The sequence below is a fragment of the Tauraco erythrolophus genome, chromosome 6 (genome assembly GCF_009769465.1).
Source record: "Tauraco erythrolophus isolate bTauEry1 chromosome 6, bTauEry1.pri, whole genome shotgun sequence".
Taxonomy (NCBI): Eukaryota; Metazoa; Chordata; class Aves; order Musophagiformes; family Musophagidae; genus Tauraco; species Tauraco erythrolophus.
The window spans coordinates 31,821,726-31,846,051 of record NC_141470.1 but is presented as its reverse complement, the minus strand read 5'-3'; the positions used below and the strand labels follow the sequence as shown (position 1 = coordinate 31,846,051).

Here is a 24,326-nt window from a genome sequence, read left to right as displayed (position 1 = left end):
TTTTTGACAGATAGGTGCATCTCTTATGGATCCAAACCAGTTCCTTCTGCTGATACTGCAGAGATATGAGCTTGCTGATGCTTTCAAAAAGATCAAGCCCACCAAAGATCAGGTATGTAGCAAGTATTTCTCCTGATTAGTTTGTTTGCTTTGAGTTTATGGAACGTCAATATGAAAAACTAGCTACTGCTGCTAACTGCATTTTTATGACCACACTGAAAGTCAGTCAACACAGGACCTAGTGGTTAGATAAATGATTTTGTATTTGGAATTTGTAGAGCCTTACTCAAAATTAGTGAACAGATTTTGCCCTCTTTGGCCTTTATTTCATGGAACATCTACCAAAATCTACATAAATGACTTCTCTATAAAGTTTCTGTCTCTTAAGCAATATTATGTGTTCTTAATTTGTCTGGAAGTTTCTTGGATTATTGTGCTACTTCTCGAGGCTTGAACTTTCGTATAACCCTTCATTTGGGATAAATTTTTACCTGTTGTTTCTTTTCCTGCATGTGAATCTTGCACTTCAATTGCAGAATAATATCTCTTCTACAAGCACAGGCGTTTTTTCCTGCTTGTTAGAATAAAGGTTTCTTCTTACAGTACAGTGCTTCAGCAAAGTAGTGCATCTGAAGGCTAAGCTCAGTGTCATTTGTCAGATTTTCCTGCCTGTGTGTTTTTGTTTTGTGTTTTTTTTTAACTGATTTCTCTATAATTCTTGTAGGATTTGATCAAACAATATAATGTGTTAATAGAAGAAATGTTACAGGTTCTCATCTATGTTGTGGGTAAGTTTCACTTCTCTCTACTGTTGTAGTAATGGATTATTACGGTTTGACAAAACGGGCTTGATGACTTTCTTTAACATAGATGATATGGGGAGGATACTGGAGAATGCCTGTATTGAATAGATGGTTCAATAGTACAAGTATTTGTCAACCAGAAGCAATAGGGGTTGCATAGTGAAAAAAGCTGTTAAATAGCTTCACAATCGACTTTTAAAGTAGAATACGAAGAGGAACTCCATCTCAGCCTGTGTTGTTAGGAAACCAGGCTAGAAAAGTGTTTTTCCTATTCAGGCACTTGGGATAGTTTTCTGGCGAATGTAAGCTTATGCTTTGAAGTATCCCAGCAATAGCATTATTTCTGCAAAACTCAGAATTGCCTTATAACTGTCATATTTGCTATTCTTCTCCTTTTGATTCACTCTGGTAGGGGAGAGATATGTGCCTGGAGTGAGTAGTGTGACAAAAGAAGATGTTATCATGAGAGAAATCATCCATCTGTTATGCATTGAACCAATGGCTCACAGTGCAATTAGCAAGTCCTTGCCTGAAAATGTGAGTCCTGGTTTATTTGCTTTTTTCCTTAATTTACTTTTTCTTGTTATATGTCTTTTTCTTTTTTAGCTTCCATAGCTTTGTATGGAAGCATTTTATTTCTGATATAAAGCTTAAATGTTGGTTTCAGAATTACAAAAGAGCATGGGAAAGGGGCTTACACACCTTACAGATGTAAAGGGTAAGCGTCATGGATTCAAGTATGGTCTAATCTGAAAAAGCTTTTTGATGAAGAGGTGGAACTTTTTAGAACATTCAGCTGTAGTTGTCTTAGATTCAAAAAGAGAAGTTTTTAAGTTATTTTCTCTTTTGGCCCTGCGTGACCGTGCGGCTGGGTTCCATTCTGTCATATGTTCCATCAATAAATTTGATCCTGTAATTTGACCACTTAAACTTGTGCAAATCCATTGGAAGTCGACTATTGTACAAGTCTATTTGAAAGCACAGATTTACCTGCCATTCTATTCCAACTGCTGAAAATTCAAGCGAAGGAGTGGGATATGGATTAGATTTTATAGCCTGTGCAAGTTTTCAGGGCTGGCAATCAATGCAAAAACCTTCAGTTTTATTGTAAATTAAATAGCCTGGAATATTATCAGAAACCAGTAATAGATAACCCACATTCACTGTTTTGAGAGACTAAAACTCTTATTTTTCCCTCTATTGAGGTCGAGTAAGGTGCTGCCCTGTTTCTGGAGATCAGCTCTGTTATAAATAGAATTTTACATGACTAAATGAAAGTATTGTCTGTCTTTGGTACTTCCTTGTAACTTGTCAGTTATGAGTATCTACTTTCTGAGTAACAGTGGGCAAAATAAATTAATTCATGAATTAGGGAATTGATCTAAATCTGTATGTCTGTTTTTGTTATACCTAGTGTAATACTGAAGAATCATTATATATTTATCCCAAACTAAATTTTTTACCAGGAGAACAATGAAACTGGCTTGGAGGATGTAATTGATAAAGTGGCTACATTTAAGTAAGTTCTTAATATTGTTTTATAAGTAGCTTGAACATGAAATAAAATCTCTTAGATTGTATGGGTTAAACAAGCTGCACCACACAGTGCCTGTTCAGCTAGTATTTTGCTGTCTTGAAGTATATATGCTTTCAAATATGCGTAGGGAAGAAAGGTGTATGGAATCTCTGAAGCTACTGTTTCTCTCTTTTGCCCCTCTCTTTCTTCAAATTGAGTTTGAGTGTTGTCAGTAGTTTGGTATTCTCAAGTCCTAGTGCAAAAATCTTCAAAAGATCATTTTATTTCAAAGATGGTTGGGAACCTTAACAACACATTGTAGCTTTGACAGTCACCACCTAATCATTGGTTTAGATGTTATTTAGTTGCTAACTTGCTGTAACTGAGATAGGAGTTAGTTTTTTTAAAATGGATATATATACATGCAAATATAGAACAATCAATTGTAGCAGTTGAGAAAAATTATTTCAAACATCTGCTATTTTTGTCACAAAAATGTCTTGTAATTTTAATTATTTTAGTGTACCTTATTTAAAATTTCATTTGCCTTGCTTGTTTGTGTTTAATCAAGGGCAACTATAGATGTACTTAGGAATTTTGCTTTCAGAATTATATGGAAGATTCAAATAAAAGTAATCTCACTATCTGGAAAGTAGCTCTTTGTATTAATTGTTTTGTACCTTGGTTAAAGAAAGTAGATGTTATTATATAAAATTCGTTCATCTCTGAAACTCTAAGCCGTAAAGTTAAAAAGAATTTACCTGCCAGAGGCTCTACAGTGTGCTGTAGATGATACAGACTAACATATTTTACTGCTGGGCAGGATTTACAGTAGTAAACAGTCTTGAAAGCTAAAGACTGATAACTGTACTTATTCTGTGCTTCTTGTGAGTTAATGAGGCAACTATCACTATTCCAATTATTAGCATTTCCTTAGAAAATAAATAGTATTACTGGTTTGTTTACAATCAAATATGTGCTGAACATACATTATTAATCTATATATTTCTCTAAGGAAACCAGGTGTGTCAGGCCATGGAGTTTATGAACTGAAAGATGAATGCTTGAAGGAGTTCAATATGTTCTTTTATCACTATACTAAGACCCAACACAGCAAGGTAAGCAGTGTAAGACTCTCAAAAGATTAAAAAATGGTACATACTTATTGAAGTCTAAAGAACATTGCTGAATCAAAGGAATTAATGCAATCTGAAGAAACTGATTCTATAAAGAGTATGTGCTGTTAACTTCAAAACTAAACTTCTAATGAAGTTCAGATTGTCAATGCAAATTGATATGATATGGTTTGCATTAGTATTTTCCCTATAGTGACTTCTGTATTAACTCTGTTATCGTATTTTGTTCTTGGTATAAACAGTTAAGAATTATCTTGGAACTGGAAAACCTCAAACTTTGCTTTTAATAAATGTAATTGAGGAAGCAAGTATGTCCAATTACTTATCTCTGCTACTAATTGCAATGCAAAATGCAATATTGTTAAACAGATTTCAGAAAAGATTCTAGTTACACGACCAAGTATTGACTCTGCATCTTGCCACACTTCCAGTTTAGAGTTTCTTATTGTTTCATTGTGTACTTCTGTAGAGATAATGATATAACAACACTACTTCTTCTGTAGGCTGAGCATACACAAAAGAAAAGAAGAAAACAAGAAAACAGAGATGAAGGTAAAAATTTGAAACTGATGACTCAAAAAATGTGATAATTCAGTAGTGTATGTAGTTGTGCATATAAAATGAGCTTTGAGAGATGTCTTGTGTCTTAATTGTGAATAGCTGAGTTCATATTAAATTTGTTGTGATTTCTAGTAATTGTAATTAATTAGCACCTGGCATTTCTTTTTTCATTTTTTTAACACAGAGATAGACATTTTGGAATTATTAGTTTAATTTCCAAGTAGGCAAAGAAACATGGCATAGTAGCCACTGATAAAATGAACAACTTAGTTTTTTTATGGTGGAGTAACTAGGAGACAAAAGGTTATTTTTTGTGAGTAGTTTTTCTAGCACAATGTTGAGACATGCTAATGCCATGTAGAGAAGATTGCTGCAGGAACTAGTGCTCATATCCATTCTGTAAATAGCTTGAGACTTAAGTTTTCTAAATCAAAATTTTCTTTTTTAGAAGCTGCAAGTACATATAATAAACCCCCATGTTTCTATTGTAACTCAAATGTTACTTGCCTTTTGAGTTTACTTTTACCCGTTCAAGTCATGAGTGTTAGCTGAGTTGATTTGAATAAGTAAATAAACTGAAAACTGAATGAATAAGTACAATAAACAATTTACTAAAATCGACTATCGCCTGCTTTTGTGAGTTGCAATAGATAATTATTTTTCTCTTCCCAGATTGCCCTTCCACTTGAATACCTTAGTCTTTTACTTTCCACTCTAAAACACTTTTTTTATTTTTGTGTACAGTCAGGGGCACTGCAGCATTTCATACCCAAGATGGTTAAAATCCATTCTGAATAAATCTTATTTGCTTTGAGTTCCTTTCAGTTGAAAAGCTGTGGGACTGAAAAAGAATAAACTGGCATTGTCATTTAGGAGGACACAGTTAAATTGGAAAACACATTCTCTTTGAAAAATTTTAACTTCCTTCACTTGTCAGTAACTCAGAAGATTATGACAGCTGGAAAATCATGAGGAAAAAAAAAATCTTTCAATTACTTTTGGTTTCTTCCTCCACTGTTTATTTTATACAGTGAATGGATTTTCAATATTGCCGCCTTAATTTTTTTTCCTGTTTGCTTTAGGAACTTAAAATGTTAGCAGATACATCTAAATATTTGCATTTTTTACAAGTTCTACAAAATAAAAGTAATTGACAGAAACTCACATTCATGTAATCAGACAATACAGTTCCAAAATACAAAGGTAACTGTTTACATTGATGTGTATTCCCCTTAGGCTACCCATTTTGTTGCAAATTCTTCATGCATGTGCTTTTATGTGGCTGTGTTGTCTTTGTCAGGAACTTTTTATAATTCATTCAGACTAAATTGTCAAAAGATTGATGGTTTCAGAGACACTGCATTCATAGAGGTTTTCTGAAAATAGGCATCCAGGTACCAAAAGAAGACTTAAGTCAATGCTTCTAGGTAGGGAAATGCTGCGGCATGAATTGAGCTGCTGTTAGTCGATGGCAGGATTCCAGGTGGCTTCCGAGTGAGACACCACATCGCACAGTTTCAGTATTAGCTTAGAAAATACACATAACTGGAAATGATCGGAATGCCTCGGCAGCAGGAAGAATGTAACACTGGCCGTGTGAGGCATGGGACACTGTAATGTGAGCCACCACACCCTGGAAGATCCACAGTTCACTCTTGTTTAACTACTTGAAAATTTTTATACCTGATGCAAAACACAAACACTATATGATTTAGTGATACGTTTAATGATTTGCATTTACAGATACAACTAAGTACTTGTGATTGATTGTTTAGCTTAGCTTGCATGTATTTCATGTAAGAACTTAATCAAAGTACAGAGTTTTGCTAAAGATAAAAACTGACTTAGGTCAACAACTGTATTTGAGCATTGTTTTATTGATTTAAAGGTCCATTTGTTCTCTCCCTGGAATTAGTATGTTTATGCTCTCTACTTTTTGCCTGCAATCTTTGAGATGCCAGTGCGTCAATACGTTTGTACATCTCCGTTCTCTAGCATTGCCACCACCTCCTCCTCCAGGCTTCAGTCCTGCGTTCAGCAACGTGGTGAGGATTCTGAACTGTGATGTTATGATGCACATACTGCGGACCGTTCTTCAGAGAGCAGTAGAACTAGAAACCCACTTGTGGACTGAAGCTATGATCCAAATGGTATGGTTAGCTTTGGGCTTGCTATGGTCCTTTCTGTGTTGACCATATTATACGCTTTGATCTTATCATAAGCAGTTAAAGGTGATCTTTAACTTTGAATGATAACAATTTACTTTTTTGTCTGTTTTTATAAATCTTACTGACAAAGAAAATAGTTCTAATTATTTATCACCACTGTAGAATAGAAATGTGAAACACAATAGTGTTAAATTGGGAATATTCTTCAGTTTTCTATTTTGCTTTCCCCCATGTGTTGCCTCATCACTGAAGCTGTTTAAATATAGAATATATATAATATATAATAATATATATAATATAATTAAATATAGAATTCTCTTTACCTTGTCTTGTTCTTGAAACTTCATGTGCAGGTAAGTAACCTTTTGATCATCTCACAAAATGAAGCAACTTCAGTGTCCTTAAGATGCAAAGTGTCTAAATATGCAAATGTCTTTGGGCATTTTACCACTTTATCCTTTTTTAAAAAAAGGAACTACTGACATTATTGAAGTGTTTTTTGCTTTTTCTTTAAATATGTAGGATTAGGCCCTGAATTTACAGACTGGTTGAATTAATAGACTTCTTGATTAGAGTGCTTAGATTGTTTAATTGCTTTGCCTTACCTACTAATCTTTGGATGATGGAATTAACCAAATATTCATAGATTTGTATCAGCAAAATGACAAGATTCATATGTTACTAATGAAAAGTGTTTGCAAGTTTATTAATTTTAGTGCAAGTAATATGTAGGGAAATTATATTGTGCATTGTTATTTCACTTTCCATGCATGATCTCTGCACTTCTCATTTTTGTGTTTGGTCATGGATATAATCAGCATATAGTACAGAACTATATTATACCTTATTTTAATATAAATTATCCTTATTTTATATGCTAGCTTTCCAGACCTCTAACAGTGAATGAGATACACTATTTTTCTTTTTTTTTTAGGTTCTTCATCTCCTTTCTTTAGGGTTACTAGAAGAGAAGCAACAGTTACAGAATTCTCCAGAAGAAGAAGTAACCTTTGATTTTTATCACAAAGCAACACGTATGTTTCATTTTCTTTAAAAGAGTAGAGTAAATTAGGCTAACATGATTTTTGTAAGGACAAAAATAAACGAGAAGAAAATATTCAGTGGTTTTAGTCAGAAAGGATTTACTTTTTGCAATAGAATTAAAACTTTTTTTAATCAAGAAACCAGTTTTGGACTAGCTTCCTTTGTTCCCAGTTGCCAGATATGTTGAAGTGATGTGCTTCTCTTCCTGTGGAAGAAATGGAAAAGTAATATTAGTGTTAGATAACTGAAAATGGTTCTTCCTTTGCAAGAACATTATTGAAATGGAAACTAAGAACTCCTTGAAAAATGACAGTGGATTTAAGTGAACCGTCTCCATATTTTGTACTCCTGAGCTGTACAATTGTTGATTTGCCTGCAAGTTAAATTCTTTTACTATGGTAGTAATAACAGAAACAAAACTTAGTGGCTATGAAGTGTGCTTTTTTTTTTTCTTTACTTTCTAATGTTACATTCAAGACTATTGGGTGGGAGTTGGAATCTACATTTTCTAAATAATCTTCTGTCTTATCTAGAGTTTCTGCTTCACTGTGTAACAATAAATAATAAAAAAAATCCATTATCAAACGAAACATAATTGTCACTTGAGAGACGTAATGGAGATAAGAATTGTGAAGTAAAATCATAGAATCGTTTAGGTTGGAAGAGACCTTTTAGATCGAGTTCAAGCATTAACCTAGCACTGCCAAGTCCAACACTAATCCATATCCCTAAGCAGCACATCTGCATGTCTTTTAAGTACCTCCTGCATAAATAAATAAATACATCAAACTGCTGAACTGCCTTTGTTTAGTTTTTCAAAAATGTTGTTTAAAAAGGTGTCGCTGAGTTTGAAAAACATTCCCATTTCACATTTTTTTATTTTTAATTTTTTCTTATGGTTGAGCAAGAAGAAATACTATCATCACACTGAACGTGTTTCTGTTTAAGAAGCTTCATGTCAACTACAGGAATATACTAAAAGTAATTTCAATTGAGATGTTAGAATTCTTTGCCAGCTTTAGTGTTGCATAATTAGAAAAAACAAAGCCTCATTTATACATAAGGGATACAAAAATAATCAGTGTTTTGCTAAGAAAACTCCTACTAAGGAGTGATTTTAAAAAAAATTCAAATATTTTTTCGTAATGTAATGGTCTCACTTTTAAAATACGCAAATTGATTTCAAATGGAAAGAGCTGCAAAAGAAGTATAATACAAGAGAATGGTCTCAATTTTAAAGCATACTTGTGTTAGAGAATGGCCTAAAACATTATGAACTGTTACCAAGGTGTGAAGAAGCAAATAATTACTGTAATTATAATAGCTTTTGTGATAAGCTTATGCACACTGAGCTGTTGGCAAACTTATGTAAGTTATAACAGCTTTACTGCTTCTTCTTGAAGCGAAAGGCAATTCTATTTTTGTCTGTACTTCTGCTCTTGGAAGTAGCAAAACTTATTGATCTACAAGGGGAAAAGATTATACTACATTTAACTGGAATAAACAGATGAAATTAAAGCAGAGATATAAACTACACAGGTTGTGTTCATGTATGCGTGTTATATAATTAGCAATATTTTAAGGCATGTCCATGGTTGTAAATACATTAAAGTTTGAGATTTTTTTCCCATGAAGACCCATGCTTTTCTGTTTCTTTCCCTTTCCTAAAGGAATGGGCAGCTCGGCCTTGAATGCTGTGAGCGTGTTAATGCTTCTGGAAAAATTAAAGAGAGTTCCTCAGTTAGAGGCACAGAAGGACACAGTCAATTGGATACTGCAGGTACACAAGGGGGAGATAAGTATGATCTGATTTTAATAATTTAGAAAGCCTTTGTGAAAGATGTTATGATTCCTACATATAACCCAGTGTTTACAGTTGCAATGATTCCTTAAGAAGCTTAATCTATTGGAACATTTATTTTCTCCTAAGACAAGGTGAGATTTCTTGAATACTGCGTTAACACTTACAAGTCATTGTACATGCTATTGCTGCTTCCAAGTATTGGGTCAATTTTTGCTTAGATATCCCATTACAGTAATGACATTTTTATACGTAAACTTTATGCCTCATATTTTGGTTGCAAAGCAACAGCAAGTGATAAGTAAAAGTTTATTAATTGGGAAAGCATTTTAGAGGCTGCTTGTATTAAAACTAGAGTCATACAGATCTGACTTATGGCCACACTGTACATTTGGCCTGTGGAGTTTTTCATAGATTTCATAGATTTCTAGGTTGGAAAAGACCTTAGAGATCATCCAGTCCAACCGTCCCTAATCCCCATTAAACCATATCCGTAAGTAGTTCATCCACCCTATTCTTAAACACATCTTTCCATCGAACTTCCTGCCTTTACCCAGTAAGAGATGGGAAAAACTAGTGCTGTGATGTCTCCTCTAACAGCCCCCCCTCTGACAGGGGGCTGCTGCTTCTGCTTAGCAGGAGTACTACTGTCCTTTTCCATTTTGGGCTTCTTGTTTTAGGTGGCTTCTAGTTTTAGGTGGCAAACATAGAAGACAGTGCTCTTGGAAAAGAGGGTAAGAATCCATAGCAGGGATCCAAAAATAGCCTCAGCTACTAAAATTGGACTATGCTGGTATGTTAGGGAGGTGGGTTTGAAAGATTTTTTTTTTTGAGCAGTTATTCTAAAATTCTAAGGGCAAAAGTAAAAATGTACTTTAAAAAGTGTATTTAACTTTCTAATGATAAGTATAGTAAATGTAGACTATTTAATATTAAAAAACTTCAAGATGTTTAATAAAGTAAAGATACCTGGAGAAAGTAGTAAATGAAAATTGAAGGCTCAGTTTTAACGAATTGGGCATATGCTGAAGTGCTTTCTGTTCCAGAAGTACAGGTTTTTGCATGATTTTAACGACTATTTCCATGGGATGACCCACAACTCACCTACTTGAAATAAGCTAGTTGTCTCCGTCCATTTATCTGATGTACAGATGCTGTAGCTGCTTAGCAGTATTAGTGCTAGAAGACTGGAAAACGTGGAACAATTTTACTTTCCTTCATACTGAGCAGTGCTTGTCAGATATAAGATAGAGACACAGCAGTGTTACAGGAGTGCACATATGGTCTCAAGATGATTTTGTTATTTAGGAGTATGGCAGTTGATTTTCATCCATTTGAAAATCTGAAAATAATGTGAAACTAAATACCAGGAGCTTTAATCCTGTCTATATTGTAATAAAAGCCAAGTTGCATTTTATTTTTAACATCTAAGTCTCTATTCCTAGATGTTTGACACAGTGAAAAGATTGAGAGAAAAATCTAGTTTGACAACAGTAGCAGCTACATCAGGCTCAGAAGCTACAAAAGGTGATGAGGTAATAATAATAATGTTTAATGGAGGCCTTGTATTTAATGTTTTGAATGACTGTTTACAAAAAGATACCTACATTTATTACCTAAAATGATAATTTTAAAAATATTATTTTCTGATGTATTGCCTACAAACAGGATTTATGTTTTAAGGTTAGTATTTTTAATAAATTTACGTTAAGCGTGTTTCATGTAATTATCAGCAGCTAATGTGATTTTAGTTGTACTTCCAAGTTAAGTGAAACAACTGAGAGGGATGAAGAAGTAACTCGTGTTCATTTCTCCATTTCTTATCTTTATGATTTGATTATCTTTTCTATTGTCTTTGTGCAATAATTAGAAATACAAATCCACTTAAAATGATGTCTTGTAATGTACGTGACCTACCAAGAGGTTAATCTGCTTTGCCTTGATTGTGTAAAGACATCGGGCTTAGGTGATTATTCTGCCTGTGCAGAAGTCTCTACCCCCTTCCCTTAGAATAACTTTTGAATCCAGTGGTCAAACGACACAGTGAAATGGAGATTTCAAAGATTTCCCACGAGGTTTTTCTTAGAATTGGCAGTTGAATAGCAAAGAAGAATCCAGTTACCCTTAGATAGTGTGCAAAGACAGGCCAGTTCGCTCTTACACATACTGTTTGGCAACAGCTTGCTGCTGAGCAATCTCTTGGCTCGTCATTGCACGCATAGCTCTAAACTTGTCACAGCATATGCTGTGTTTCTTTTTTGAGAAATGTGTCATATGATATCTGGTAAGGTAAGAGGAAAACAATACAGAAGTCAGTAAGAAATAAGACTCGTACAGGTCCGCTATTTGTGGAGCAATTTGTTGTTGTTTCATTTCCTCAAAAAGCAATGGTATCGTGAGTGGAAGCAATGTGTATAATGTTGAATTTGTGCCTTAAGTAACTGAATAAAAGGAATTAGGTTCTGTATGTTTTAATTAAGTCTACCTGTGTTTTTTGAATTCTGCATTTTCAAAGCATGTAAATACTTTGTTTTTTGAAAACATGATAGATGAGGAAATACTGGAAGAATAGTAATTTTCCAGTTTCCGGTAAAGAAGAATAGGGGAAAATACAATCCTCAAATGCATAAAATGCTGCCGCAAAAATGTATGAACAATCTCTTTGCTGTGTTGTCCATAGATAATTCAAGATAAAATTTGCCGAAATTCCTATAAGGGAGATACAGAATACTCAGTAGGGCTTTTGTGTATGGGGGGAAATAATAGAACACTGGAGGAGGCTTCTGATACTCGCCTCACTAAAGTTTCTTAAGAACAGACAAGCACCTAATTAAAATGGATCAGGTATTATCGATCCTACCTTTGGGCAAGGGATTGTACTAGTGATCTTTTGTGAACCTCTGAAAATCTCTTACTTCTGACTAGGTTAATGATTCTAGTCAATATTTAATATTTTAGTTTCATGTTTTTCAGATAGCAGTTCACTTTTTTTGTCATTAAAACGTTGTCAGTTAAGGAATTTGATGTCAGTGGTTGAATGCGTATAGTTGGGGAAAGATTCTTCTCATTTTTTGATCTTCTCTGTTGCCTGTTATTTCTTTATTCTCTTTTATTGTAAGACACAGAGCACTCAGGATAAAGAGAAAGCTGAGCGTAAGAGAAAGGCAGAAGCAGCTAGGTTACACCGCCAGAAGATAATGGCCCAGATGTCTGCACTGCAAAGGAATTTCATTGAAACCCATAAGCTCCTGTATGAAAACACACTGGAGGCACAGGGGAAAGAAGCTGCTATTATGGAGGAAGAAAGGTAAGAAAAATCAGATATCCAGAGTTCTGGTGGCAAGAGTTCATTACCTACTACATCAGTTCATTTTGATACCTAAAAATTTTGAAAGTAGGTTCAAAGGACACATTGTGTCAATCCCAGTCAGCAAACTTGTGTCTCTATTTGCTTTTAAGTCATCTTCTGTTACATGAGCATACCCAGGCTAGTTTACGTATAATCCTTTAAGAACAGTGGACTCACTTTGTAGAGCAGCATAAGATAAACTACAAGAGAAATAATTATTTCTTCAAATGGTGGATACTTAAATGGCTTTAGATGCCATGGTGAAGCTTAAATGGCTTGAAAAGAATTTGGAAAGAATCTGAAAGCGAACATGCCTTAAGGTTAAGTTGCAATCAAGAAAATATGCTGCTTGTAGCTCAGGTTGTTGATATGTCTATTCGTTGGTTTTTAAAATCTAATTTCATACTGAAGGTGTTTGGTTTATATTGGTTATAATTTTGTTGGTATGGATTGCTCCTGTTCTAGAGATGCTTCAACAATATAGTATACCTAATACAAGTCACAATTTTGGTCTAATTGGAGCTTCACAAAACTGATCAGGAAAGTAGAAATATCTGCTGGAAAAAAAGTACAGGTCACTTCTGTGTGCTTTGATCTTGACTAAACTGTATTTTATAAATCATTGTTGAACTCTGGAATAAGGACTATTTTAAAAAACATATGGAAGCTTGTTGTGTCACAAAGCGTTTAATTAAGGTAGTGGCATTAATTTTCAGTATGTTTTCTTCAAGAATGGGAAACAGTTTTATTGTGTCTGTAAGATTAAAATATATTTTATCCAATCTGCACTGAACACAGGTTCTTGAATTTCCTGCTGTCTGAATCCATTTCGTTGTGTTATTCTGTTAGCTGGCTTCCATGTTCTGTTTTTAAAAAATACTGCGTTTTAGTGGGGATTGAGATGTTTCTTCATTGTTTCGTCATCTTTTGGTTTTGTAAAGCACTTTGATATAAAACCAGAAACGTTAGCATTATATGACACTTTTAGATGCTTGGAAGAATAAATTTGTTTAGAAAAATCCATCTGATTATTTCATCTCTGTGTCACTTATGGTCTTACAGCATGTCTTCAGCAATTGATTACTCCAAAATTGCTTTGGGTCCCAAACGAGGTCCATCTGTTGCTGAGAAAGAAGTTCTGACCTGTATTCTTTGTCAGGAGGAGCAGGAAGTAAAGTTGGAAAGTGCTGCCATGGTATTATCTGCCTGCGTCCAGAAATCAACTGCCTTAACTCAGAATAGGAGCAGAATTCTCGAACTCTCTGGGGGTATGCGATTTTTCTTCTTTTAGACTACAAGCAGTTCTGTACCTAGAGCTCATACCCTTTGAACCTCATTAAACTCTCTATTCAATTGGATTACTAAATGGCTTACACTACTTGATAGAAAGAAAGTGAAAATTTTTAAGTTGTTCTAAAATCGTAGAATCATAGAACAGTTTGGATTGGCAGGGACCTTAAAGATCATCTAGTTCCAACCCTGCTGCTGTGGGGGCTTTAAACTTAAAAGATGAGAAGTGTATGAAGGTTTTGGTTTGTCCCTGGGAAATCAGAAAATGCTTTAATCTCACAATAAGGTTTTATAAAACTTAGAGATTTGGTAGGAGTGGTTACTCTGGAAAAAATCCAAGAATGTTAACAGTTCCTGTTTATTCAAGTACAGAAGCAAACTTTCCCAATGTGTAGGAAATACATGAATGCTATCAGAGGCCAATATGGCAGCCTCAGGAGGATTTGGATTTGTTTTGTTTTGTTTTTCATGTCCAGGAATTAATAAAAACAGCAATATAAAAAAACAGAACAGTGTACGCAAGGATCATATGATATCTCCTAATGAATCAAAATGAATGCAAGAGAATAATACAACAAAAGAGTTAGAGTTGCGTAATAGCATATTGGTAGCAGGAAACACAAAGAACAACCAGAAATTTTTTTTAAGTAACAGTTGATTAAATGTGAGAAAGATTTTGGTCTGTTACTTAGGGGAAAGAAAGAAAATAAATAGGAGGGAAAAGGGAAAACTTAAGTACTCACTGACTTTTTTGCTCTCTTTTTGAAAAAGAAAATTAATAATGATTCAAGATCAGATGCGGGATGGCTGTTAATTTTAACAGGAGAGGAATGCAGTCCAGAATAGGATAAGAAAAGTTAAAACAATATCTAGATAACGTCAGTGTATTCATTTTGGGATTATTAAAGTAATATTGAAAGTACTATCAGAACGATTATTTTCAGTATAATCTTAATTATTTTTTAAAATGCATAGACAATAGGTGAGATTTTGGAAGGCTAAGAAGGGCAAACAAAAAATACCAAAAAACCAGAAGTGAAATGAGAAAATACTAAAAATTGGAGTATTCCATCCAGCCTGGATGCCCAGAGATATGTTGGATGATAGTAATTATTATTAGTTTATAAGACAATATAAAAAATAAAGACAGACAGTAAAGCAGGAATAATCTGTCAAGAAAGGAACTTAAACCACCCTAATTCTTTGACTGGGAATAACTGTTTTTTTGGGTAAGGAGAAGTAAGCTAATTTATTCTTATGTTTGTTAGAATTTTGGCTCTGTCCTCCTTGGTACACAGCCTAGGCAAATGTTGATCAGGTGAAATCACTCCAAGGTGGATATAAATCTCATCATAAAACTACTAGTTTGATTCAAGCATGCTATAATATTAAATAATAATTAAAAATTAAAAGTGATAATTTCTTCCCTGTAAATTGAATTATATTTATTTTAACACAGATAAGAACTTAAATAGCTGTTATTTATTAAATATTTATTAATCAATATACATTATCTATTTATCTGCTCATATCTTACTATAAAGCTGAGTCAGTCATTTTTTCAAATCCTGCTTATTCAGACTAATATATAAGGAATAAGGATGTAGTGTTGAAAGATAATAAAATTAGAGATCTGTAAGTGCTCTCAAGATGTTTTCTAATTTGTTGCCTTTGCATGGCAAGGATGTTTACAACTCGTTTAAATTCCAACTTATTTTCAGATAGGAGGTTTTTTATTTATTTTAGAATAGGATATTGTTGATTCATGGCTAGCTCATAAAGCAAAATGAACCTTATGTCCTGTTTTTTTAATGACACTACTGTTGTGTTTACTTATTTAAAGCAAATAGCTTGAAATTTAGTGTTGGTGCAGTTCATTGTTTCTGCTTTAGTTTAGAAGTATGCTCTTGAGCGTTACCAAGTAGGATTGTAAAGCAAAGGGAAGTTCAGCATTGTTTCTTATTTCTCCAGGGTACTACTCTATTCTGTGTCATACTTGCAAACCTTTACCAAGTTGTTTCGCTTAAGATGTTTTGTGTTTCCTCCTCTGGGTCATTAACAAATACTGAATAGTCCCAGACCCAGGACAGACTCCTACAGAATCCTGTTTCATCTATTTTTCTTTTTGACAGCGAACTACTGATAATTGCAATTTTGAGCCAACTGTATAGAATTTTTATCTAGGCCACGTACTAATTGCATCCATCTTTTTTGCACTCTTCTGTGGTACTCTGAAGTGCAAATTAAATCCTATGCTCTTGTAGTCAGATAAACTTGTAAGCTTTCTGCAGTGATGTGTTGGGCTATTGAAATAATTGAAAAAAGGAGAGAATGAAGTTCCTTTTCCTAAAGCCACTTTTGGATATTATTTATAGCACACGCTTTAGTGCATGGTCCTCTGCAGCTCATCAGTTACAAGTTGGCCTTTAAGAGCTTTTTCTCTTTGAAGATCTAAATAAGTGGAGAGACGCGTGTTCCCACAGCAGTGCAGATAGCAGCAAATTAATGTTATATCAAGGTTAATTTTCTTATTTCAGTCTCCATTTGATTTAGAGCAGCTTCAGCTGCTGTCAAATAGAATTATATTTTCAGTGCCGTTTGGGTGCTAGTTTTTTGTGGTTTCTTTTTTTTTTCTTTTTCATTTCGTCAAATTCAGATGTATCTGTTGAAAATCATAAACAGTCCAGCAGAGGAGGTTTGGAGGACTGCCGTTCAGTTCAGTATTATTTAGATATCTTCAAGGGGAAAATGGAATCCCACTTTGAGAGACACCATTACATTCTCATAACATTTTTGCTGTTAAGAATTTTGCAAGATGAGTAAAACATAGACTTGACTTTGTTTTTTAGCAGTACTGTTTGTGTAAATGGTTTGAAAATATACGGGATTAGTTGGAGAAATGCTTCATCTTTCTTGTCATTAGTAGTTTAGTTTTCTTTCATTTAAAAATACATTAACAAATACATTAAAACTTCAGTGATAGCGAAAATCCAACCATAGAGCTATTTCAGTACTGAAGAACTGTTTTTTTTTTTTTTAACAAGTTTACTATTGTGTTTGGATTTTTTCATCTTTTTCTTCATAATTAGTGGAAAGCCTTTAGCAGTTTAAGGGAGTTCTGCCCTGTGATAGCCTTGCTGGAATGTTGCACTGGAAAAGGCAGCCAAGTGGGATTTTAATGTGACTGTGTGAACTGTGGGAAAATAGAATGTGGAGACTTGTGTTCTATGTATACTATTGTTCATTTCTGTTTGTACTGAGGGGAAGTTACATTATATTTCTCTCAGTAATATCTTTCTGCTGTGTCTTTCTAGATACGCTGGATCCTCTCTTCATGCACCCTGACTTGCCCTGTGGGACCCACACGGGAAGCTGTGGTCATGTGATGCATGCAGCCTGCTGGCAGAAGTAAGGAGGTCTCTTTGCAGCCTTTTAATGTTTTTTAATTAATCTGTTATTCAAAATACCGTTAAGTGCACGCTAAAAACACAGTACAGTAAGTGGATATTAATTAAGGAGTCAAAACTATTCACGTTTATCTAAAAATGAAATATGGCACAAGAGGCATTTTGAGCTGATGAAGAAAATCATCAAAAGTTTTTAGTTCCTTCTGTGACCCAAAGATGAATCTCTAAGGAGTTATTAAATTGTACAGATAAAACCAATGGGGTAAAATTGGTCAAGAATAAGAAACCATATCTAGTAGGCTTATTTTTAGCAATCCAATGAGAACCAGTAGAAATCTTCCAGGTGAGTGTTCTATAGCAAGAGTACTTTGACTCTGAAAGTCTGTCAGCAGATCAGTGATGAAAAGATGAAACTGACTTACTCCAGTGAGTGTTTAAATGAGAATCCGGCATTTAGAATAGAATGTGAATGGTTAAATCTACCAATATTTCTTCCTCATCCCCCACTCCTCTCCTATCAATGAACAAACTTTTAATAAAAAGAGAGAATTGATACAGTGCTTAAAAACTTTACTAGATTTCTATTGTTTGGGAGAGTCCACGATTTAGACAAAGTGCGTTGGATTAGAATGCAACCTGAAATATTAAAAGACCAGGTTACTTAGCTTGCAGAATATAATCATCCTGGTTGCAGCAACATTTGTGGGATTACAGAGAGCAAAGCTAATGCTCTCTGCGTTTGATTCCAGATAGGTCTGGCAAGTCTATACAAGATAAACAGTGTGAAATAATACTTCAGTGGGACTATTTCTATTATTATCAACAGATATAGAGAGTTGGGTCATGCAATTGCAAGGTGCTTTATATCGTTGTATGACATAAATGACCTCTCGGGGTTTGTTGTTTGTACTTGTGCCATTTTACTTTAAAAAATCTGACTAAGCTTCTAGTGCTTATCATTTACTTTTATATTTATTTTTTGTTAACAATAAAACATCAGTACAGATTAAATAGGTGCATACACTTAAAATGATACAGAAGTCTGTTCCTTGAGTATAATACATCTGCTCTTGGCAGATCCTTCTACATCTGCGTAGATCTAAGTAGTGCAACATTGGAGCTCGGTTCCCTTGCTCTTTTTAAGAAAGATGACTTGCTGTTTGGGTAAATGGGATTAAAATGGACAACAGGCTCTTCTCATACGGGATGGCACAGAAGGTTTGAGTATAGTCTTTTATTTATTACATAACAGACGTTCTAACTTACTAATATTCCTCCAAACGATGCCTGCCACACCTTTCTAGAGTATTTGTGCAGCCTAAAAATACTGCAAAATACTCTCTAAAACAGCACCATTTAAATTAATGGAACATCTTTGTAGCTGCCATGTATAAGGAAGAGCAGTTGCTTGCAAAAACATAGTTGTTTGAATGTAGGAAAATAAATGTATGTGTTTGATTGTAACGGAATACTTTCCTAAATATTCTGTAATTATTGGAACTTCTGCAGATGCCCCTGCAATAACACTTTCTCTCATTACATGAATGGGATTTTATTTTATCCTGTAAGATCTATGATTTAAAGGAAAAAAAAAAAATCTAGCTATTACCTTAGTGAGGAAGATAGATAATTTCATATCTGTCTTTAAGATCCTACATACCCACTGTGAACATTAGTACTGAGTTTAGTTGTTTGTATCTAGGCAAGAAGATTTGAATGTTAGATCTTTTTGTTCCTAATAATAACACTGAGAAATTAATGAAATTTGAAGGCTTACTGCCTTCACTGAGGGGAGCAAAACTATAATGAAACCTGTAAAAAGATCATAATTATTTCTTGGTTTCCTTTTGAGTTTAAAGTAGCTCAAGTGCTATATTGTAATATAAATTATCCTCTCTTCCTGGTAAAAGAAAGTTTTGTTGTCTAGTCATGAGGCTTCGTCATTGCCATGACTGGCTGATTATTCATTCATGAAATGTTACTGGTAATATTTCCTAAAATTAAATAAAAATATGTACAATCTCGGTTTCAAACTTACTGTAATGGGTTGCATATGAGAGATATTAGATGTAATGTTTCATTGTATTGAAGATGTGAGAAAAGAGTAAAAAATTTAAGGACTGCTTGTCTGTAAAAATGTTAATGAAATTCAAAAACATCTTAAAAGCAAGGAGAAGTTGCCGCCATTTTTGCGTGAGTGGTATACCATGCATAGACTTCGTCTGTCTGCCCAAAGGTTTTATTTTGTTTTCACAGCCAAGCAGGTGAAAGAATTATAAATCAAAGGAAAAGACTTGTTTCTTGATTTGGATAGGTATTTGGTAGATAATAACACTTTTAATTACTTGAACATGTGTTTTCATGTCACATTTGAGCCATTTGACTTTCCTACTAATTTCTTTTTCAATGTTGTAGGTACTTTGAAGCCATGCAGCTGAACTTCCGACAACGTCTGCATGTTGAACAGATATTTGACTTGGAGAATGGAGAGTATCTTTGTCCACTTTGCAAATCTCTGTGCAATACTGTGATTCCTATTGTTCCATTGCAGGCTCAAAAAATAAACAGGTGAATTACCAGATTGCATAGCTTTTAATATTTAAAAAAAAAAAAAAAAAAATTACTTTGGGCTTGGTTGACTTCTCAGATTCTTGGAAGGAAAACTTGTGCTGGCCTGCCTAACCTGTATAAAAGACTGCATATCTCCTTATTGACTATTCAGCCAAATGTACTGCTTTTGGCTGTCAGATTTTTTTTTTTCCAAAAGAAGCATTTTTAGATTGATTAATTTTTGGAGCTGATATCTAATGAGAAGGTATCTAGATCTAGTATTTAGCCTAATACTTCGTTTTATACTGTTTGCTCAAAATTTACAAAGCCAGCAAACAGTGCAAATACTGAGTTAATGTTTTTCGGTCTAAATGCGTCCTCTCTTTAAAGATGAGGTGGCTCTTTGAGTGTTAAAGTAAAGCCTGCTTTCTATTTCTGTTTTCAGTGAGGATGCAGAGGCAGTCGCTCAAATTCTGTCCCTGGCTAGGTGGCTGGAGATTATCATAGTCAGGATATCGGGCTACAGTGAGAAAAATGCTAAAGGTTTGTTACCTTAATTTTGAAGCTATTCTGTGGGTTATGTAATATGCCGGTACATGTTTTAACTAATACCAGCAGAAAACTTCAAATAAAGAATACGTTTTGTTATCAATCAAGACAGTATCAGACAAAGCTGGGGATAAAGTCATGGCCGTTTGTGAGCTGATGTGTTGATTTCCCAGTGCCCTCACCAATTTACTGGCTTTTGTTAAAACCTTTCCATCTTCTCCGTAGAAGAATATTACGTACACTTGGAGAGGATAGCCAGCAACTAACACTCAAAGTTAATTAAGCTTTTGTATTGACTGTGATGTAGTAAAAAAGAGGAAAATCAAATTAAAAGGGCCAAAATAAAAACACGTATGAATGTTTAGAAAACAGAAGGTACAGAGAATCAACATATTCCTTGCGCTCTTATAATGCAGGAAAGTTGTTTTCTCCTCACCAGCAAAGCGCTACTTCTAATCCTTGTGTTTCTGGGAATAGAACAAAATGTTAGTTCAGGAGGAGGGTTAGAAGACAGTCTGGCTAGTGAGATCTGTTTACAATTATCTTAAAACCAAGTGAAAATAAAAAGAAGTCTCACTTCTATTAGACTGCTGTGAAAACTGTAACAACTTCTTTGTTTTTTAATGTGGATCTAACTTTTTTTTTTTTTCTGGAAGGAGAGAAACAAAATCTTCCAGCTTTCACCAACAAGGGAATGGGAAACTCTGCTTTGGAATTCCATTCCATCCTTAGTTTTGGAGTTCAGTCCTCGTAAGTGTTACTGGAGTGCTTTCTGCATTATGTTAATTTTCCCTAAAATAACCTAGGTATACTTCAGGATTTGTATTGAAGGAAAAAACATATTATTTTTTTGGTCTGAATATGAGCTTACTTGCACTTTTCCTTAAGCATTCACTGAATATCAGATCTATACAGAGATAAATGGATCTCTTGATCAAATCCAGTCTGGTAGTTCTTATGTTCCTGGTACAAAGCTAGGAGTCTGGAGTCTCTGAATCCACAATTTCAATGATTTGAGTCACTTCCTGTGCCTCTAGGCAAGTTATTTAATGTCTGTCTGCCTTAATTTTCCTGCTATATGTCTGTTTTGAGGATAGATTTAATTTGGTTTTGGTGTTAATACAGATTACTCTAAGGAATATGGCTGTGTTATCTGTTTCTATTCCAGTGAGCAAAAGTGCTCTCCCACTAAAATGGAATGAATGAATAAATACTTTTCAAATGTACTCAGCAGTCTGTTTTCTTTTTAGAACACGCTACAAGTACTCTACTTCTGCTGCTTCTCGTTGACATCATAGTTACGCGAAGTACTTATATGTATCTGCTATTTGTAAAAATGTTGTCAGAAAGTTGACTCAAATTCGTTCTTGATAACTCGTCTCCATGGGAAAGATTCTATAGTTTGCTCTTAAACAGTGTGATGTTTAAGTATAAGCCCAGACTTCATGGTACAGTTGTTTTGGCTGTAGAGATTTTGAGAATTAATATGAATATCATGTATTTCTGTTACGAAGTTCTGTGCATGACTTTGAAAAAACGCAAACCATTAAAACTGTACATGTTTTTTGCCTAGGCACTTTTCCTCATATAACTGCATTTACACAAACTAACCCAAAGTCGGTTCAAAGGAGCTTAAATGCTAAAAAATATGTTTTAAAATACATTTGAAACGCCTGCCTTTCCATTTTTAGTGCCTTATGAGATGGGATATATTTTCACCTCAGCACTTATAATTACATTTGCTTACTCGCATTAACTTTTTTCATTGTATTTTACTTTGATTTAAATGTTTGCCTTTTTTGAATGCAAATTATAATATATTATACAGAAATAAATTCCTGGCTGCTCTTAATCTTTTAGTTAGTAGAGCCTCTTAGGTCAAGGTACTTGTTTACTACTGGAAACTAGAAATCTTTTCTCGTCTGTACAGACAAAGGGCCTTTGTATTCATGAATTCTTTCATAAATAACTTAGACTTTGTTAGTGATTGATTGACTGGTAAGTAATAAGCACTATTAATAATTCAGACTGAAATTATCTTGGCTTGTTTTGCAGAGCCAAATACTCAAACAGTATCAAGGAGATGCTTATTCTCTTTGCCACCACCATTTATCGAGTTGGGCTAAAAGTTGCTCCAAATGAAGCTGATTACCGGATTCCTATGATGACCTGGAGCACGTGTGCTTTCACCATCCAGTGCATAGGTAAAGCATAATTTGAGTTTATTCCTTCTCATGACTTGAAACTCTTACAGTTATTTGTATAATTTTATACAATCTGATTTTAAAAAGAATAATATAGTTCTACATCAATAAGAGCAATACATAATAGTATAACAGTATATATTATATGTAATTACATTTATAATAATAGAATGATAATCTATAATCCAATATAAATAATAGGATGTTTTTGTTAGATGGTAGTTTATAAAATAAGGTATGGAATGCCAACATTGAGTTTAATTACTACTTGTAACATTAAGTGTGTTCAATGAATATCTTCAGGCTGCCAAAGATCATTGACCTGCATGCGTCTTCTACACAGCTGAATACCTAACAGCTATGAAATAGTACTTCCTCTTTCATTATTTCTTTTTGTCTTTGTTCTTGAAGACTTCTCATGGAATTTGTAGAAGAAATATGATCTTTTGTATTCTGAAATTGCTAAGCAGATACTTGGCAGAGGAAAAAAAACAGCCCAACCCCAAACATTCTCTGACATTGTTGTGCTTTAAGCACAGCTGAAACCAAGTACCAAGCAGCCACTTGCTCACTCCCCCTACAATGGGACAGGGGGAAAAAAAGCCTCCTAGCTTGAAATAAAGACAGTTTAATAAGACAAGGGAAAAAAAAAAGGAAAATAATAACAACATCATTGATAATAAAAATATACAAAGCAAGTGATGCACAATACAGTTGCTCACCATCTGCTGACTGATACCCAACCTGCTCCTGAGCAGTGATTGCCTGCCTCCAGCCAATTCCCCCAGTTTATATACGAAGCGTGACATTATATGATATGGAATATATCATTGGCCAGTTTGGGCCAGCTGTCCTGGCTATGCTCCCTCTCATATTCTTGTGCATCTGATAAAGCATGGGAAGCTGAAAGCCCTTGACTGCTTAGTAACAATTAAAAACATCAGTGTAGTATCAGTATTGTTCTCGTAATAAATCTGAAAACATAGCGCTATACCAGTTACTAAGAAGATAATTATCTCTATCACAGATGAAACTAGGACAGGCATGAATCTCTTTTTCAAAGGAAAAATAATTACCTTAATGGTTGCATTTTTTTGGATAATGTACCTGTTTAGCAGTCAATCTCATTTAATTTCTGTACTATATACACAAAGAAGCTTATGTAATAAACATGAAGCTATGGATAAATCTGCAGTGGCTTCTAGGCAGTGAGAGAGGCAAGAGATAAGTCTGAAATGCATGCTGAAGGAATTGAGACTGTAACTGTACATGTCCATATATAGGATTTGCTAAGGATGTGATTTTTTTCTTGATGAAGCTGTTGAGGTATAACTGTAGTCTAACTTAAACCTATAGTAGACTTGACCCAACTGGAGTATCAAGCATTCAAAAGGTCTTTAGGAGGATTTGGTATATTCTGATAAGGCAGGAGTAGTCATGAAAACTGATTGAATCGTTTTAAGGGTTTATCAGTTTTCAAATGAGTCGGGAGAGGACGGGAAGCCACCCAGCTCCATTAACATTAATGCACTTAATGCTGTGCAAATTGTTTTTGTTTGATATCTCTGAAAAGTGACTAAAGTGCAAAAACTTTTGATTCAATTCAGATCTATTGAATTGAGATCTCTTTACTCAATTGAGTTAATTTGGTTTCTTATTTTTATTGGCTTATTTTTTCTTTATTATCCCTTTAGAACCAATGCATTCAGGGAGGAAAGCTGAATTGTGTTCCAGCTTGGGAATTTTGTTTTTAAAATGTTTTTGTTTAACTACAGTCAAATGCAATAGTGCAAATCTGAGGGTAAGATGGCTGTATAGCATCCCTGTAAACATACCTTGATGTTGTTGAGCATTATATAAAACACAACTAAATCCGTAGAATGTCTTATCGTGTGAAACAGTGTTCCTTTAAATCCCTAGTTAGCCAGACAGGAAAACTAAATGTTTT

General features: G+C 34.3%; 1 protein-coding gene across 3 annotated transcripts in view; it reads left to right on the top strand.

Moving 5' to 3' along the window:
• Positions 1-24,326, top strand: part of UBR1 (ubiquitin protein ligase E3 component n-recognin 1) — a 74,021-nt gene that overhangs the window by 37,266 nt on the left and 12,429 nt on the right. For all 3 annotated transcript variants that reach the window (XM_086613427.1, XM_086613426.1, XM_086613429.1), the window contains 17 exons: positions 11-112; positions 725-788; positions 1,216-1,340; positions 2,270-2,322; positions 3,335-3,437; positions 3,959-4,007; positions 6,012-6,166; positions 7,119-7,218; positions 8,899-9,008; positions 10,475-10,564; positions 12,149-12,336; positions 13,441-13,646; positions 16,983-17,076; positions 19,491-19,643; positions 20,071-20,168; positions 20,831-20,924; positions 22,230-22,378. In XM_086613427.1, coding sequence (XP_086469553.1) covers positions 11-112; positions 725-788; positions 1,216-1,340; positions 2,270-2,322; positions 3,335-3,437; positions 3,959-4,007; positions 6,012-6,166; positions 7,119-7,218; positions 8,899-9,008; positions 10,475-10,564; positions 12,149-12,336; positions 13,441-13,646; positions 16,983-17,076; positions 19,491-19,643; positions 20,071-20,168; positions 20,831-20,924; positions 22,230-22,378 — 1,933 coding nt within the window. The remainder of the gene's footprint in view (positions 1-10; positions 113-724; positions 789-1,215; positions 1,341-2,269; positions 2,323-3,334; positions 3,438-3,958; positions 4,008-6,011; positions 6,167-7,118; positions 7,219-8,898; positions 9,009-10,474; positions 10,565-12,148; positions 12,337-13,440; positions 13,647-16,982; positions 17,077-19,490; positions 19,644-20,070; positions 20,169-20,830; positions 20,925-22,229; positions 22,379-24,326) is intronic.